The sequence below is a fragment of the Poeciliopsis prolifica genome, unplaced genomic scaffold (genome assembly GCF_027474105.1).
Source record: "Poeciliopsis prolifica strain line A6 unplaced genomic scaffold, Auburn_PproV2 SCAFFOLD094, whole genome shotgun sequence".
In the NCBI taxonomy this organism is placed as follows: domain Eukaryota; kingdom Metazoa; phylum Chordata; class Actinopteri; order Cyprinodontiformes; family Poeciliidae; genus Poeciliopsis; species Poeciliopsis prolifica.
In genome coordinates this window covers 100,887-117,500 of record NW_026562469.1, presented here as the reverse complement: position 1 = coordinate 117,500, position 16,614 = coordinate 100,887, and the positions used below count along the sequence as shown (strand labels likewise).

The 16,614-nt window shown below is 50.3% G+C and overlaps 1 protein-coding gene across 1 annotated transcript in view; it reads right to left on the bottom strand.

The window, feature by feature from the left end:
- The window catches only part of LOC129353659 (interphotoreceptor matrix proteoglycan 1), an 18,191-nt gene extending 12,266 nt beyond the window's left edge, over positions 1–5,925 (bottom strand). Inside the window, 6 exon segments of the mRNA XM_055023026.1 lie at positions 136–285; positions 583–701; positions 1,024–1,201; positions 2,440–2,606; positions 3,562–3,771; positions 5,614–5,925. Of these exon segments, the coding sequence (XP_054879001.1) occupies positions 136–285; positions 583–701; positions 1,024–1,201; positions 2,440–2,606; positions 3,562–3,771; positions 5,614–5,677 (888 nt within the window). The 5' untranslated portion in view covers positions 5,678–5,925.
- Between the last annotated feature and the right edge of the window lie 10,689 nt (positions 5,926–16,614).

The window sequence follows — 16,614 nt, the reverse complement described above, 5'->3', positions numbered from 1 at the left end:
TTCTGTTGACCCAAAAAGCCCGGTTCCCGTCGGTGGCTCTCCAGGAAATACTTATTCGTTTCAAGTTGTCTCAGTGACCGTGCTGCTCCTCAGACATTAGTGGCGTGCCAACAGTTTTTACCTGAACGGGTTTACCTGGTCCTGCAGGTGCGTCGCCAGGTCCAGGTACTCCGGCGAGTCCGGCTCGCCCAGCAGCTGCCTGTAGCCCGGGTCCAGCAGTTTGACGCTGAACCGCACCACGTGGACCTCGGGGCCCTCGGGAACCAGGTTGGGCAGCTCCGGGTCCTGCAAGGACAGCAGAGGGTGACCCCCTGCGGCGCCGCACCTGGAGGACACGGAGTCACTTCCTGTTTCAGGTCAGAGCTTCCTGAAGGCCAACTTCCAGGAAATTGACCTTCAGCAGAAAAACAGAGACCAGATCTGGACAGATGGACCGTTTATCTCCAGATATTTTCTGAATTTTGTGACGTTCTCAGGTTCTGGATCTGTTCTGATGTTCAGACCTGATTGTTGCAGCAACAGCTGGGGCCCGGCGGTACCGCCCGGACGGGTCTGGGCGGTACCGCCGGGTCCGTTTGGTACCTCTTGGTCGGGTCCGGCCGGTCCGGTGCGGTCCGTGGCCGGAGTGGGCGGGGCAGCGGAGGTGATGATGATGATGGCAGGTGGAGGCGATGAAGACGAGATGGGCGGAGCTTCAGAGCCTGCAGAGCAGAACCAGAACCGACCCGATCAGGATCAAACTTTATTCTGCTGCAGTTTATCACCTAATTTGATTTTTAACAGAATCATTTTCATAATTATTTAATTTGTAGAGAAAATCTTGAAGCCAGTTGATCCCAGTGACCTCAGGGGGTCATGACCTCACTCAGCTCCTGTGTTCATCCAATCAAATGATCCGGCTTCATCTCCATTTTTCCCATCATGCAACTGGAGGAAATCAACTGGGATCGAGTTCCTACCTGGGAGTTCTGGGATCTGCTGCTCTGCTGCCGGAGTCTCCGCTCTGGAAAAGAATTCAAAACCATTTCAGGACCAAGGTTCCCAACCTGCAGCTCGGGAACCACATGTGGGCCGTTAGCCTGCAGAAAGCGGCCTCCATGTAGACAGAAAACCATGAAGACTGGCCGTCCGTCCCCCTTGTCCCGCCCCCGTCCCCATGTCTTACTGTGTCTGGTCGTCTCTCTCTGCGGTTCTTCATCCTCTGAAACAGGCAGAACAGAATCCAGTCAGTTGTTCCTCTGGAAACCTGCTGCTGGTTTTCTGATCAGGTTTTTTGTTGACAAAATGATTATTGGCTTTTCTCTGTCGGTTCATTCATGGATGATTATTTGTTTTCAACATTTACAGCTGAGTTGCATCTGGAGCAATCAGCACTTTTATGAGCTGATTCAGAAAATCAAAAACCAGAAGACAGAGAGTGCTGCAGCGAGTGCTGCAGCTAGTGCTGCAGTGAGTGCTGCAGAGAGTGCTGCAGTGAGTGCTGCAGAGAGTGCTGCAGTGAGTGCTGCAGTGAGTGCTGCAGAGAGTGCTGCAGTGAGTGCTGCAGAGAGTGCTGCAGAGAGTGCTGCAGTGAGTGCTGCAGTGAGTGCTGCAGAGAGTGCTGCAGAGAGTGTTGCAGAGAGTGCTGCAGTGAGTGCTGCAGTGAGTGCTGCAGAGAGTGCTGCAGTGAGTGCTGCAGCGAGTGCTGCAGTGAGTGCTGCAGCGAGTGCTGCAGAGTGCTGCAGAGAGTGCTGCAGTGAGTGCTGCAGAGAGTGCTGCAGTGAGTGCTGCAGTGAGTGCTGCAGTGAGTGCTGCAGAGTGCTGCAGAGTGCTGCAGTGAGTGCTGCAGTGAGTGCTGCAGTGAGTGCTGCAGTGAGTGCTGCAGAGAGTGCTGCAGAGAGTGCTGCAGCGAGTGCTGCAGAGTGCTGCAGAGTGCTGCAGTGAGTGCTGCAGTGAGTGCTGCAGTGAGTGCTGCAGAGAGTGCTGCAGAGAGTGCTGCAGAGAGTGCTGCAGCGAGTGCTGCAGAGTGCTGCAGAGTGCTGCAGTGAGTGCTGCAGAGAGTGCTGCAGAGAGTGCTGCAGTGAGTGCTGCAGTGAGTGCTGCAGAGAGTGCTGCAGAGTGCTGCAGTGAGTGCTGCAGTGAGTGCTGCAGAGAGTGCTGCAGTGAGTGCTGCAGTGAGTGCTGCAGAGTGCTGCAGAGAGTGCTGCAGAGTGCTGCAGCGTGCTGCAGAGAGTGCTGCAGAGTGCTGCAGTGAGTGCTGCAGTGAGTGCTGCAGAGAGTGCTGCAGAGAGTGCTGCAGTGAGTGCTGCAGTAAGTGCTGCAGTGAGTGCTGCAGTGAGTGCTGCAGAGAGTGCTGCAGAGAGTGCTGCAGTGAGTGCTGCAGTAAGTGCTGCAGAGAGTGCTGCAGTAAGTGCTGCAGAGAGTGCTGCAGAGTGCTGCAGCGAGTGCTGCAGCTGGTACCCGGTGGATCAGGCCCATGTGTTCCTCAGAGCTGCTGAAGTTCCTGGCGATGTCAGAGATGCAGAGCGCCTCCTGCTGGCAGCTGCGGACCCAGGCCTGGTATTCCCACGTCCCGGGAATTCTGTCCAGGAAGATCCGGAAAGCTTCCCACACGGCCTCCTGGCAGACTGAGCAGAGGACAGAACAACCAATGAGAAGCTTTCTTCAGGTTCCTGGTGGTCGCTATGGCAACACCAAAAACAAAGTGACCCTTACTTTGAAACGTTGACACAAAATGTCCATTTTGACAAACATCATTTCCAGAAAGTTTCTTGATTGCTCTGTTATTATTACTTATTATTATTGTTGTTATTATTGATTCATGCTTCACTGTTTAGGAACTGAGAGATTGAGTTGCTTGGTTCATTGCCAGGTTCTGATTGTTGCCCACTGCTAGCCTGGTTAGCTCTTAGCTAGCCTGGTTAGCTCTTAGCTAGCCTGGTTAGCTCTTAGCTAGTCTGGTTAGCTCTTAGCTAGCCTGGTTAGCTTATTGAGGTTCCCACATCCTCAGTAGCAGCAGCGTTTGCTGCTTCAGGCTGTAACTGGTAATCTAACACTTTACCTGCAGGACAAAAAAGTGGGACTGAAGTTTCTGATTTAATATCTGAGGTGAAAAGAGTGAATTGAATCAGTTGTGGAAGAGTTTTGGCACATCAGACAGAATTCTCCCTGATGGAGTTGAGCAGCAGGAAGAGACTAAAGCAGGAACCTGATCAGCTGGTGAAGCTGCTCTCATCATATGGCATCATGCTGAGGCCAGACTCCAGCACAAGGCTGATTTAAAAGGACAAACCGATATGAAGGTCTGGGATATGATCATGTCTATGTACAGCAGGAGTGCCACAAGGCTGTGCATTAGGCCCAGTTCATTAGAAGCAAAACATGACAGGTAAAAACAAACGAGAGAACGTTGGAGCCGCTCGGCCTCAGGGACTGGTGCTCCCTAAACCCGGCACACGCCAAACAAAGGGTTAGAGAATGAATGCATGAATCCCTGGCCCACAGAACCAAACTATTACAGTTTCCTGATTGGTCCGTCGAGGCTTCCTGAGTGTCTGAGATCCGGGTAGTTTCATCTTTTACCTCTGAGTTGGTAGTAGGCCTGGTGGCTGGCCAGAACTTCGTCGACGCTCTCCTGGGAGCAGATTCTCACTCCAGGCTGCAGAAACACCGACCGCCGGGATCGGTGCCGGCTCGGCTCCCAGGCTGAAGGTCTGCTGGATGATTTCAGGAGGTCAGCCAGACCCAGCGTTCCTCCAGACTCCACGCTGTGCGCCGCCACGCCGCCACCTGCTGGTGACAGGAAGTTATCTGGTCAGCGTGAGAAACCAGAGACCAACCAGCAGGGCTCCCTATGCAGCAACAAGCTACTCAGCAACAAACAACCGAGCCTGTGCAGCAACAAGTCTCCAGGACAGAGAAACGTAGACAAGAAATGTGTAAATTTGTGCTATAGAAACCAGAGATTTATATTTTTTTGCAACCGCGACTCAAACTAAGTCTTCTTGTAGTCAGAAGTCCTTTCTCCTCACTGAGATGAAGGTTAAATAGACGGTCCATCATTACGAAGGAGGTTCTGGTCCAAATTGTTTGGTTAGGGGACCATGGAGAGACTGGGTGTTGGAAAGGAGGCGGCGACAGATTGTTGAACCAGGGGATCAGAGGAAACATCTGGCTAACATCCTGCGTACGGACCGGTGGACCAGATCTTTACCCACTCAGAACCGCCCAGAAGGTCCTGCAGTCCGGTCTGCGTGTGTTCTGTTGATGCAGGGAAGGATGTACTTGGGATGGATGGAAGACCATCTGGTCCAAACTCCTGACCTGATCTCACAGCAGTTTGGGTCTTCATAGTTCTCAAACTGTGGTCTGGAAAAGGACATTGTTTGGTTTATGATCTGTAGTTTATGCAGAGGAAGTGGTTCTGTTGGCTCCTTTGGGTCAGGACCCCTGGGGTCAGTGAAGCAGGACCCAGATGTGAGAAGCAGCAGGGATGAGAGCCAGAAGCTGTTTCCTGGTTGTCTTGGAGAATTGTGAAGACTTCCTAGGACAAAGAGAAACCCGGTTCTATTGTCCTTCAGTCAAACAACCAAACCTTCTGCTCTTGTGAAGGAAGTGTTGGCCTGAAGTCCGAGCCGGGATCATTCTTCCTCTCCATGCACCCATGGGAGTCTTTGAGGTTCTGCCAGAAACCTTTGGATCTCAGGGTTCTCAACCAGAAAAAAGTGAATTGGATGATGATTGAACAAGAGCCGCTTGTTCTCCGTTTGTCGACAGGCTCTTCCCCGCGGCCACGGCGAGGCAGACGGAGCAGGAGACCTGCAGCTGGAGGTTCGATTCATTCGTTCATCTGACATGACTGGAGAGATCAGGTAGGCCAAGGTAGGGCGACTCGAACCCCCAATGCTACTAGTTTGGGCTGACAGAAGTTACTCTATGACTTTTCGCCCCTGATGGCCAGAGTGAGGTACAGTCCTGAATGTGAAACTCCATCATGTCTTTTTTTATTCTCTCAATGTTTGTCTGAAGAGCAGAACTGTATGTTCAAGTTAATGAAGGTTCTCCAGTTTTCTCTCATTTCTCTTGTTTCTGCCTTTAGGGTTACAGTAGAAAGTTTCTCTTCATCAACTTTTCATCTCGGCAGCAGTGAAGAACACCGATGGTGGAAAACGAGGTGTGCAGCGTTTCAGTGAGAGTGTTATCTGTGTCCATGAGTGGAGAGCAGTGAGTGAAGTTCTGCATCATTACTGCCTAAAAGGGTTCGGGTCTGACTCCTCATGGCCACTCCAACTAAAAATAACAGCACTGGCTGCTTTTCAAGGGTGCTTGCAGCAAAAGCATCTGTTAAACAAGAAGCTTCAGCTTACACAACCAGAGTGGAGCCGATCCCCACCGGCAGGTAAAGGCTCACTCTGCCCGTCTTTGGAAGAAGACAAAGTCTTTTCCTTTCCGCTGCGTCCATCACCTTCCTGACTCACCAGCATTATGCAACCCTAATAGGCTTTTCTTCGCATTGTGACCAAGTTTAGGCGTCTTCACTGAAGCCTTTCTTCTTATCTAACCCTTTAGCCTGTAGATTTGATTTGTTCTGTACCCGATTAATAAACTTTGTGCATCAGATGGAACGAGCTTTACCTCTGATTGCGGCTGCTGGTGACGTGACGGCCAGCAGCACCAGGAGTCCAGCAGCCTGAAGCATGGTGGCGCCGACGAGCCTCTGAAATGTGACCAGAAACGAGGCGGCGGTCCCGATCAGAGGAAGTTCATGGAAGCCGTCCGCCAGGCGTGGAGGGAGGCGAGTCAGAGCGCGGTGAAGAGGCAGCAGGCGAATCCAGGAGCAGAGCGGCGTTCCGCTCCCAGAGCTGGACGTGTGGCAGGACTGATGAGGTTAAACGACTGTTTCTGGAATAATCAGTTTATCTGCTGCTCAGACGTAATCCTGCTTCACCCTGTGGCCCTGCAGGCAGCCATCATCCTGTTAGTGGCTTTCTGAGGGCAACTGTCACGGCCTCTGCTCCCCCGCTGGGCCGGTACCGGCCTCTGATCCCCCGCTGGGCCGGTACCGGCCTCTGATCCCCGCTGGGCCGGTACCGGCCTCTGATCCCCCGCTGGGCCGGTACCGGCCTCTGATCCCCCGCTGGGCCGGTACCGGCCTCTGATCCCCCGCTGGGCCGGTACCGGCCTCTGCTCCACCACAGCTTCCCCAGCAGCCCTTACTGGGCGCACTGGGTTCCTGTCTGCTCGTGTCTCTGCTGTCAGGCTCAGCAGCAACTGATGAAGGCTTAAAGCCTCACTTCAATGCACTTTCATGCTTTTGCAACAAATCCAATAAGTCCCAAAGCCACTTGAGTTTAAAGTGTCACAGAAGAGCTGCAGACAAATCAAATGATTGTTTCCAGAGTAAACAGGAATCTGCGTCTGACAGGTAATAAAACCTGAGAGAAACATGTTCAATTATTCATCCTGGACTCTGCAACGTGTTCATATCAGCAGCTGCTGCTTCACTTCAGGAGGCAACACCCAAACTCAACAAGGTTTCTGAGTTTCTAGTTCAATTCATTCAAACGCTGATTCACTGATAATTCACTGATAATTAATTCAGAGTTAATTATGGTTCTGCTTTGCCTCAGTTTTCAATAGAGACAGTAGAAGTGACAGAATCTACAGAAAACTTGAATTTTCTCAACAAATAATGATTTTAGGTGAAGCAATGAACCCTGTTTGGTTTGGACCGCCATGTGTGAGCCACCCGCTCCATCAGAACCGTCATTCAGAGACCATCCAGGTCACAGAACCCGGGACTTCACTCAACACAGTGATCATACTTTAACACTGAGGTCTGTTCTCTGTTGGTTCCTCTGCTGGTTCTGCTGTTTTGTCCTTGTCATGATCATCTGATGAAGTGGGGAAAGTTGAAAGTTGACTCAGACTTCCTGCACTTTGTCCATTTTGGAGTTGCTGATTAGAACCAGTTGAAATCTGATGGTTTTTTCCCTGCTGCCAGGAAGCAGCTGCAGCTCTGTAGTAGTAGTGAGATTAGTAGTAGCTGCAGGGATTATTCGTCTGTAGTGGCTTCAGTTGATGCAACAGACCGACAGGAGCATTCATCACACCGACTGCCAGGTTCTGTTGGTTCAGGTTCTGGTTCTGTGGAGCTGCAGCCTTCAGGTCTTCATGTTGTTGGATGAATGAAATCTCCTCAGATGTTTCGGAGCAAAAAGATCTTCTGGGTGTTTTAAAGATTTTAGAATCCAGCTGCAGTCATCATACGGATTCATGAGCGCCACATTAACAACCTGGTTGGACTTTCAGAACCAGACCCAGACAGGAACAACAGGCAGTTAATGGGTTCAGTCTGGAACCTCAGCTGACCTTTGCCACTAAAGTAATCCTTTCAGCCGTCTGTTCAACTCGAGCAGCAACCAAACCTGTCCCTGATCCGCCTGTTTATTCTGAAACCCAACTCCACCCCATCGGTTCTATGACATCATTCCAAGAAAAATCCTGCAACTTTCAAGAAAATTCTGGAAAAGTGGCCTTTGGTAATGTTTAACCCAGGAATCCTGAGAAAATCCAGAGAAAATCCAGAGAGCCGGTGGTTCAAGGTCAAGATTAGTTGAAACTGTAACTTTTACTAGAGAAAGTTCTGCTCTGATTCCAAAGACGTCTGGGGAAAAACATCTTTCTGTTGGGCTGCAAGACGCAAGACTGCGCTGATGATACACAGCTCTACAGTAGCAGGTCACTAGGTGACCTTTGACCCCATCCAGGCACTAAACAGATGCTTAGAACAGATAAATGTGTGGATGTAACAAAGCCTTATCCAGCTAAACAGAAACAAAACTGATTATTATCTTGGGACCCAAAGCGGGGCGATCTAGAGTTCTAGATCTAGAGTCAACATACAGCTTCAGTTATTACAAAAAAACCGCCGATCAGGCCGAAGCCTGGGAGTAGTGATGACCTTTAACCCTAACCCACAGTGGGCCTTCTAGCAGCAGAACATTTCCAGAACCAGAGACTAAAGTCTCCGACCAGAGAAACTTTGATTCCTGCTACTGGTCCAGAACCCTGCTGGTCCAGAACCCTGCTGGTCCAGAACCCTGCTGGTCCGGAACCTGCAGCTGGTCCAGAACCTGCTGCTGGTCCGGAACCTGCTGCTGGTCCAGAACCCTGCTGGTCCAGAACCTGCTGGTCCAGAACCTGCTGCTGGTCCGGAACCTGCTGCTGGTCCAGAACCCTGCTGGTCCAGAACCCTGCTGGTCCAGAACCTGCTGCTGGTCCAGAACCTGCAGCTGGTCCAGAACCTGCTGCTGGTCCGGAACCTGCTACTGGTCCAGAACCTGCTGCTGGTCCGGAACCTGCTGCTGGTCCGGAACCTGCTGCTGGTCCGGAACCTGCTGCTGGTCCAGAACTTGCTACTGGTCTAGAACCTGCTGCTGGAGTTCTGACTAGAACCAGGAGGATAGAGACACCGCCTGGTTCTACATTATCTAGTTCTACACAGTTTAGAAATCATTGAAAGGGTTAAAGATCTGCTGCTGGTTCAGAGAAGCAGCATTCAGCTTCTATTCACCACAGATCTGGAACAAACTTCCATAAAACTGAAAAACAGCCGAAACCCTGAGCTTTTTTAAATCCAGGTGAGAACTCGCATCTGACCCGTTTCTTGGTGGAGAACCGGGACTCCACCTTCAGAGGGTGTCGACCTCCAAACCTCAGGAGGAAACCCGACCCGACCCGACCTGCTGCTGGGCCGGATGGTACCGGGCGCTGCTGCTCTGTGGCTTCGAAGCTCGGAGACTCGCAGCGCCGATGGTTTCTGGATTCCACAGAATATGTTGAATTCTCCAGAACCTCATCACCTCCAACCGACCCGGACTCGGGGCTCCGTCACACATACCGGGTCAGAACCTCCTGCTGGAGTCACTCTGATGTCTGGAGTTTGTTTCCTGAAGCGACCAACATTGGAGGGAGCTGCAGCTGCTGTTGTTCTGATGACTAATGATGTTTTTTAATTGTCTTTTTAATAATTTTCAAGTGGGCCTGTTTATAATATTTAACGGTCAGGAATCCTATTATGTTTTGGCCGCTCAGAGCCATTGCCTCCAAATAACGAAGCTCATCTGAGGCGTCATTGCAGCTGCAGATCCAGCGGCGCGTCTGTCAATCACTGCAGCCGGCGATGCTAACGGTCCCGTCGTCTTGTTTTCAGTCGGACATATTGTGACAGCAGTGACATCATCATTCACCACCAGAACTGTTTCACGGATCGGTACCGAAACTATTTGTTGTTAAAAGGTCAGCAGCACCTGCAGTTCTGTTCTGTTCTGGACCACTGGGTCAGGCTGATCCTCCAGTGACATCAGACTACAATATACTCAGAAAGCATGGTGTTCCTTTAAGGTAGTCGGGTTCTAGTTCTGGTCTGGTTCTCCTCCCATATCCAGCCAACATGTCCAACTGTCTCTGCTTGTCTGTCCGCTGCTGGTTCTTCTGACGTTCTGGTGCAGCACTTTGAGGTTTCTCTTTCTCCTCCTCCTCCTTCTTCTTCTTCGTCTAGGTTTTCTTTGGGGCTTCTCGGTCCAGAGACATGAACTGGACCGGCTGCTTCTGTCCTGAATGAGTCCTGCCTCTGATCTCCACGTCTGAGAGACGTTTAGCTCCTGGCTGTTTTCTGAGAGCAGAGGAATATCAGCGGGATGCTCCGTGATTTCTGACCTGCTCAGACACAAAACAAACTCATTTCTGTCATCAGAATAGATGGAGGGAGAAACTGCTGGCATATTGGCTTCTCTCCCCATCACTCCTGAATCGTGCATTTTACAGAGAGCAATTTCCTCCGCTGTTTGAGCGGCAGATATCTGCAGTGATTCAGCAGCAGCTTCCAGCTCTCAGCTCAGGATAAAGAGCTGCTGCGGTGGAGCCGCGCCGCCTCTTATCAGCCTCCTGCTGCCATCGCTGCGCCTCGGCTGCTGGACTGTAAATGTCAAGATATTGAGGAAGCTCTGGGAAGATGCCTGGAAAGGAAACTTTATCTGGGACGAAGTTATTTGATGTCCTGAATCGGCGTCCATGTTGAGCTGAGGACAGATAAAGACACCAAACATGGACGCCAATGAAACACGACGAGTTCTCATTAGATCATATTCCAAACATCCGACATTTATCATACAGGAGACCTGGGATGGAAGGAAGCAGGAAGGAGAGACAGGAAGCAGGAAGGAGAGACAGGAAGCAGAGACAGGAAGCAGGAAGGAGAGACAGGAAGCAGGAAGGAGAGACAGGAAGCAGGAAGGAGAGACAGGAAGCAGAGACAGGAAGCAGGAAGGAGAGACAGGAAGCAGAGACAGGAAGCAGGAAGGAGAGACAGGAAGCAGGAAGGAGAGACAGGAAGCAGAGACAGGAAGCAGGAAGGAGAGACAGGAAGCAGAGACAGGAAGGAGGAAGGAGAGACAGGAAGCAGAGACAGGAAGCAGGAAGGAGAGACAGGAAGCAGAGACAGGAAGGAGAGACAGGAAGCAAGAAGGAGAGACAGGAAGCTAAGACAGGAAGCAGGAAGGAGAGACAGGAAGCAGAGACAGGAAGCAGGAAGGAGAGACAGGAAGCAGAGACAGGAAGCAGGAAGCAGAGACAGGAAGCAGGAAGGAGAGACAGGAAGCAGAGACAGGAAGGAGAGACAGGAAGCAAGAAGGAGAGACAGGAAGCTAAGACAGGAAGCAGGAAGTAGAGACAGGAAGCAGAGACAGGAAGCAGGAAGGAGAGACAGGAAGCAGAGACAGGAAGCAGGAAGGAGAGACAGGAAGCAGAGACAGGAAGCAGGAAGGAGAGACAGGAAGCAGGAAGGAGAGACAGGAAGCAGAGACAGGAAGCAGGAAAGGAGAGACAGGAAGCAGAGACAGGAAGCAGGAAGGAGAAACAGGAAGCAGGAAGGAGAGACAGGAAGCAGAGACAGGAAGCAGGAAGGAGAGACAGGAAGCAGAGACAGGAAGGAGAGACAGGAAGCAAGAAGGAGAGACAGGAAGCTAAGACAGGAAGCAGGAAGGAGAGACAGGAAGCAGAGACAGGAAGCAGGAAGGAGAGACAGGAAGCAGAGACAGGAAGCAGGAAGCAGAGACAGGAAGCAGGAAGGAGAGACAGGAAGCAGGAAGGAGAGACAGGAAGCAGAGACAGGAAGGAGAGACAGGAAGCAAGAAGGAGAGACAGGAAGCTAAGACAGGAAGCAGGAAGGAGAGACAGGAAGCAGAGACAGGAAGCAGGAAGGAGAGACAGGAAGCAGGAAGGAGAGACAGGAAGCAGAGACAGGAAGCAGGAAGGAGAGACAGGAAGCAGGAAGGAGAGACAGGAAGCAGAGACAGGAAGCAGGAAGGAGAGACAGGAAGCAGAGACAGGAAGCAGGAAGGAGAGACAGGAAGCAGAGACAGGAAGGAAGGAGAGACAGGAAGCAGAGACAGAAGCAGGAAGGAGAGACAGGAAGCAGAAGGAGAGAAGAGAGAGGGAAGCAAGAAGGAGAGACAGGAAGCAGAGACAGGAAGCAGGAAGGAGAGACAGGAAGCAGAGACAGGAAGTAGGAAGGAGAGACAGGAAGCAGGAAGGAGAGACGGGAAGCAGAGACAGGAAGCAGGAAGGAGAAACAGGAAGCAGAGACGGGAAGCAGGAAGCAGAGACAGGAAGCAAGAAGGAGAGACAGGAAGCAGAGACAGGAAACAGGAAGGAGAGACAGGAAGCAGAGACAGGAAGCAGGAAGGAGAAACAGGAAGCAGAGACGGGAAGCTGGAAGCAGAGACAGGAAGCAAGAAGGAGAGACAGGAAGCTAAGACAGGAAGCAGGAAGGAGAGACAGGAAGCAGGAAGGAGAGACAGGAAGCAGAGACAGGAAGCAGGAAGGAGAGACAGGAAGGAGAGACAGGAAGCAGAGACAGGAAGGAGAGACAGGAAGCAAGAAGGAGAGACAGGAAGCAGAGACAGGAAGCAGGAAGGAGAGACAGGAAGCAGGAAGGAGAGACAGGAAGCAGAGACAGGAAGCAGGAAGGAGAGACAGGAAGCAGGAAGGAGAGACAGGAAGCAGAGACAGGAAGCAGGAAGGAGAGACAGGAAGCAGAGACAGGAAGCAGGAAGGAGAGACAGGAAGCAGGAAGGAGAGACAGGAAGCTAAGACAGGAAGCAGGAAGGAGAGACAGGAAGCAGAGACAGGAAGCAGGAAGGAGAGACAGGAAGCAGAGACAGGAAGCAGGAAGGAGAGACAGGAAGCAGAGACAGGAAGGAGAGACAGGAAGCAAGAAGGAGAGACAGGAAGCTAAGACAGGAAGCAGGAAGGAGAGACAGGAAGCAGAGACAGGAAGCAGGAAAGAGATACAGGAAGCAGGAAGTAGAGACAGGAAGCAGAGACAGGAAGCAGGAAGGAGAGACAGGAAGCAGAGACAGGAAGCAGGAAGGAGAGACAGGAAGCAGAGACAGGAAGCAGGAAGGAGAGACAGGAAGCAGGAAGGAGAGACAGGAAGCAGAGACAGGAAGCAGGAAGGAGAGACAGGAAGCAGAGACAGGAAGTAGGAAGGAGAGACAGGAAGCAGAGACAGGAAGCAGGAAGGAGAGACAGGAAGCAGGAAGGAGAGACAGGAAGCAGAGACAGGAAGCAGGAAGGAGAGACAGGAAGCAGAGACAGGAAGCAGGAAGGAGAGACAGGAAGCAGAGACAGGAAACAGGAAGGAGAGACAGGAAGCAGAGACAGGAAGCAGGAAGGAGAGACAGGAAGCAAGAAGGAGAGACAGGAAGCTAAGACAGGAAGCAGGAAGGAGAGACAGGAAGCAGGAAGGAGAGACAGGAAGCAGAGACAGGAAGCAGGAAGGAGAGACAGGAAGCAAGAAGGAGAGACAGGAAGCTAAGACAGGAAGCAGGAAGGAGAGACAGGAAGCAGGAAGGAGAGACAGGAAGCAGAGACAGGAAGCAGGAAGGAGAGACAGGAAGCAGAGACAGGAAGCAGGAAGGAGAGACAGGAAGCAGAGACAGGAAGCAGGAAGGAGAGACAGGAAGCAGAGACAGGAAGCAGGAAGGAGAGACAGGAAGCAGGAAGGAGAGACAGGAAGCAGAGACAGGAAGCAGGAAGGAGAAACAGGAAGCAGAGACGGGAAGCTGGAAGCAGAGACAGGAAGCAAGAAGGAGAGACAGGAAGCAGAGACAGGAAACAGGAAGGAGAGACAGGAAGCAGAGACAGGAAGCAGGAAGGAGAAACAGGAAGCAGAGACGGGAAGCTGGAAGCAGAGACAGGAAGCAAGAAGGAGAGACAGGAAGCTAAGACAGGAAGCAGGAAGGAGAGACAGGAAGCAGAGACAGGAAGCAGGAAGGAGAGACAGGAAGCAGAGACAGGAAAGAGAGACAGGAAGCAAGAAGGAGAGACAGGAAGCTAAGACAGGAAGCAGGAAGGAGAGACAGGAAGCAGAGACAGGAAGCAGGAAGGAGAGACAGGAAGCAAGAAGGAGAGACAGGAAGCTAAGACAGGAAGCAGGAAGGAGAGACAGGAAGCAGGAAGGAGAGACAGGAAGCAGAGACAGGAAGGAGAGACAGGAAGCAGAGACAGGAAGCAGGAAGGAGAGACAGGAAGCAGAGACAGGAAGCAGGAAGGAGAGACAGGAAGCAGGAAACATTTCTCCAATCAATGTGATCAGACTCTGAACCAGGAGATTTCCTGATCTCCTTTTCCTCCAACAGATTTCTGAGATTCAGGAATTTGATTGATATGAAGGCCCCGCCCACTTCATGATGACCACGCCCACTTTTGAGACAACAACACTCTTCTCAATGCAAAGGCAACCAGGGCCTTTACTGCTTCCTGTCCCTCTTCCTCATCATCCTCTTCCTCAGCTGACTCTCCTTGTCTGCTGTGAAATAATATCCTTGCTCAAATTTCACAAACAATTCATAAAAATCAATTTAAGGAAATTGCTAAACACTCAGGAATTGAACTATTGACTTTATTTGTATTTTTATTGCACTGATATAAAAAGTTGCATATTAATAACCAAACAGATTAACTCTCCATATGATCTGAATGTTTCTGTTTGCTCTGGAGAAACGTGAGGATTTTTCCGTTTGGTATTGATCGACATTAATTGATCCAGCAGATGAATTATTGCTGACATTTCCCAGTTGGATGATGGAGTCGCGTAGCAGAGCTGCTGGGGCGTCAGGCCGACTCGGGCTGTGAAGCTGGGCGGTGGGTAGTGATGCTGTGGGCTCTGATCTGAGTTCATTCGCTGACTGAACGTTTCCAGCATGGCCGATAGTTTTCATCCTCCCTTCCTCTGTTGACGGATCAACATCTGGTTGCCTCGGGTCGGTTGCAGCAACATTCTTGATTTATTGACACCAAGTTGGGACTCTCTGTCTTCTCCTCGCTAGATGTCCTCAGGGAGCCGAGCCTCTCAGAGGTATTCATCAGGTGGTGCATAAGAAGAACCGGCGGCTGACCCTCCGACACCACAGCGTTTGCCTCAGAGAAACTCCAGCCCCTCAGAGTCTCAGGTCGAGTCTTGAGTCTTTGAGTTTTGAACTGACCCAAGTTTTGCTCTGTCTCTCCAGGTACATAGGATCCCACCCTGATCCCGGGCTTCGGTCTCTGGTTGGGAGAGATTCCCTTCGGCGGTGTTCACCCCGCGGCTGTCCAGACCGGTCCAGCTCCACCACCCGTTCCCACGTCGGACCCGTCTCCCGGCTGGAGCCAGTTTCCTGGAGCAGATTTCTTCTTGCGTCTATCCGCTGTTGCGTGATTGAAAGTAGACGAGCACGCGGCTTTCGTCTCCACAGGGTGTTTCTGCATCAGGCAGGCAAATTTCAAAAAACATGACACCAAGCTGGTTCTGCTGGGCCAGAACTGTCCAGAACCAGGAACCCGTCGCTTGTTGTCCCAGCAGGATTTTTGCTGTTGCCCGGGTTACGGAGACGACCCGGACCGAAACCGATGAATGCCGAGAGCCGTGTTGGGATCAGAACCATCAGAAGTTCTAGCCCTGGTTTCAGCTGATCTGGACTCTGCTGCAGAACTTCCTGGAAAACATCAGCTGGAGCTCAGCATGATGCTGCCACCACCAGCACAGCTCCACAGCCTTCTGAGCCTGTCGTTAGTTTCCTGTTGTTTCCTGCGCTTGACTTTTCTCTTTTGTTTGGTTTCCTGTTCATCTTTCCATCTGCAGCTCCATCGCCGTCCTGGACTTGAGCGCCTCCAACAGGCGGAGACGACTCTGCATGAAGATGGGACGTTTCCTCCTGGTGATCTCTGTTCTGTCCTCCCCGATATTTTTATTCAGAAAGTAAAAATGTCTGTAATAACTCAGATTTGCTGTTGACTTCAATAAACTGTACATTAATTTAAGGATCTAAATCCCCTGTTTTGTGTTTTCAGGGTTTCTCTGATGCATGTTTATAATCTGTGAAGCAATCTGGGCCTTTTTCCTGCGAACTGAGCCGATCCGCTTCAACGTTCAGCAGAACCACGAGAATGTGGTGAAGACGGCACTCGTCCAAAGAGAAAACTGAAATGTTCCAGAGAATTTGATTGATTGCTGTTCATCAGCAGCAGAGGATCCCAGCTTCTCACGCCGGAGCTGCAGTCGACGGCTGAAGCTAAAATGGCTGCTTTCTTTCAGAGGCGGCCATGTTTGACTCAAGGAGGGGAAATAAGGTGACTGCTCTCAGATTAACATCATTTTCTCAAAAATTCACCTAAAGACATAAAATGTCATCAAGATAAAAATGACTGAACAGAAAAAGCATGAAATGTGGTTTAAACAGCAGATCTGGAGTTAATGATGTGATCAGGTTGATTTGTTCTGGCACAAACCTGCAGGGTGACGTTCCTAGAAATGACTCAAGCTTCTGTCATTATTTACATTTTCACACATTTATTCATGAATCCTATTCCCATTAATAGCTGCAGTTCTTTTGAACATCAAGTTTTTCTTTTCCTGCTTTTAAAGCACAAAAAACATTTTTGTTTGTATGGAAACATTGAAAGAATAATCAACTGCTGCATAAAAAAACTTTTCCAGTTTTTCACCATTAATAGATGAGAAAATAATTCTAGGTTTATGACTTGATCAATTACAGACCTTTATCTGAACTTCCCCCCTAAGAACTTGTGAAAATAGTAAATAGCAGAAAAAGATTCTAATAGAACAACTAGATCACCCAGATGGTTTCAATCAGATCCCAGTTTGTTCCTGTGAATAATTAACGTTCCTCACAGTCCAGAGTCACCAGAGGACAGAGGAGTACCACAAGGCTCACTGCTTGATATTGATATATCTATATCTATATATTCACTGTTATGCTGATGATATGCAGCTTTATCTAAACCCACTGGGTCGATCAGATTAAAACCTGGACGGTTTCAACTTTCTTCTTTTAAATTATGAAAAGACAGAAGTTGTTTTTGGATCAGAACTTCTGAAAGAGAATCTGCTGAGTCATCACTGCGTCTGGATGCCATTAAATTACCCTTGAATAAAGAAGAACCTCTGTGATATTTTTGGCCAGGTTATGTCATTTAAATCCCATAAAGAAGACTTTAGCATTTCCGTCTTTCATCTCAGAAATATTACCACAATCATAAACATCCTGTTTATGATGTTTATGATTGATGAGG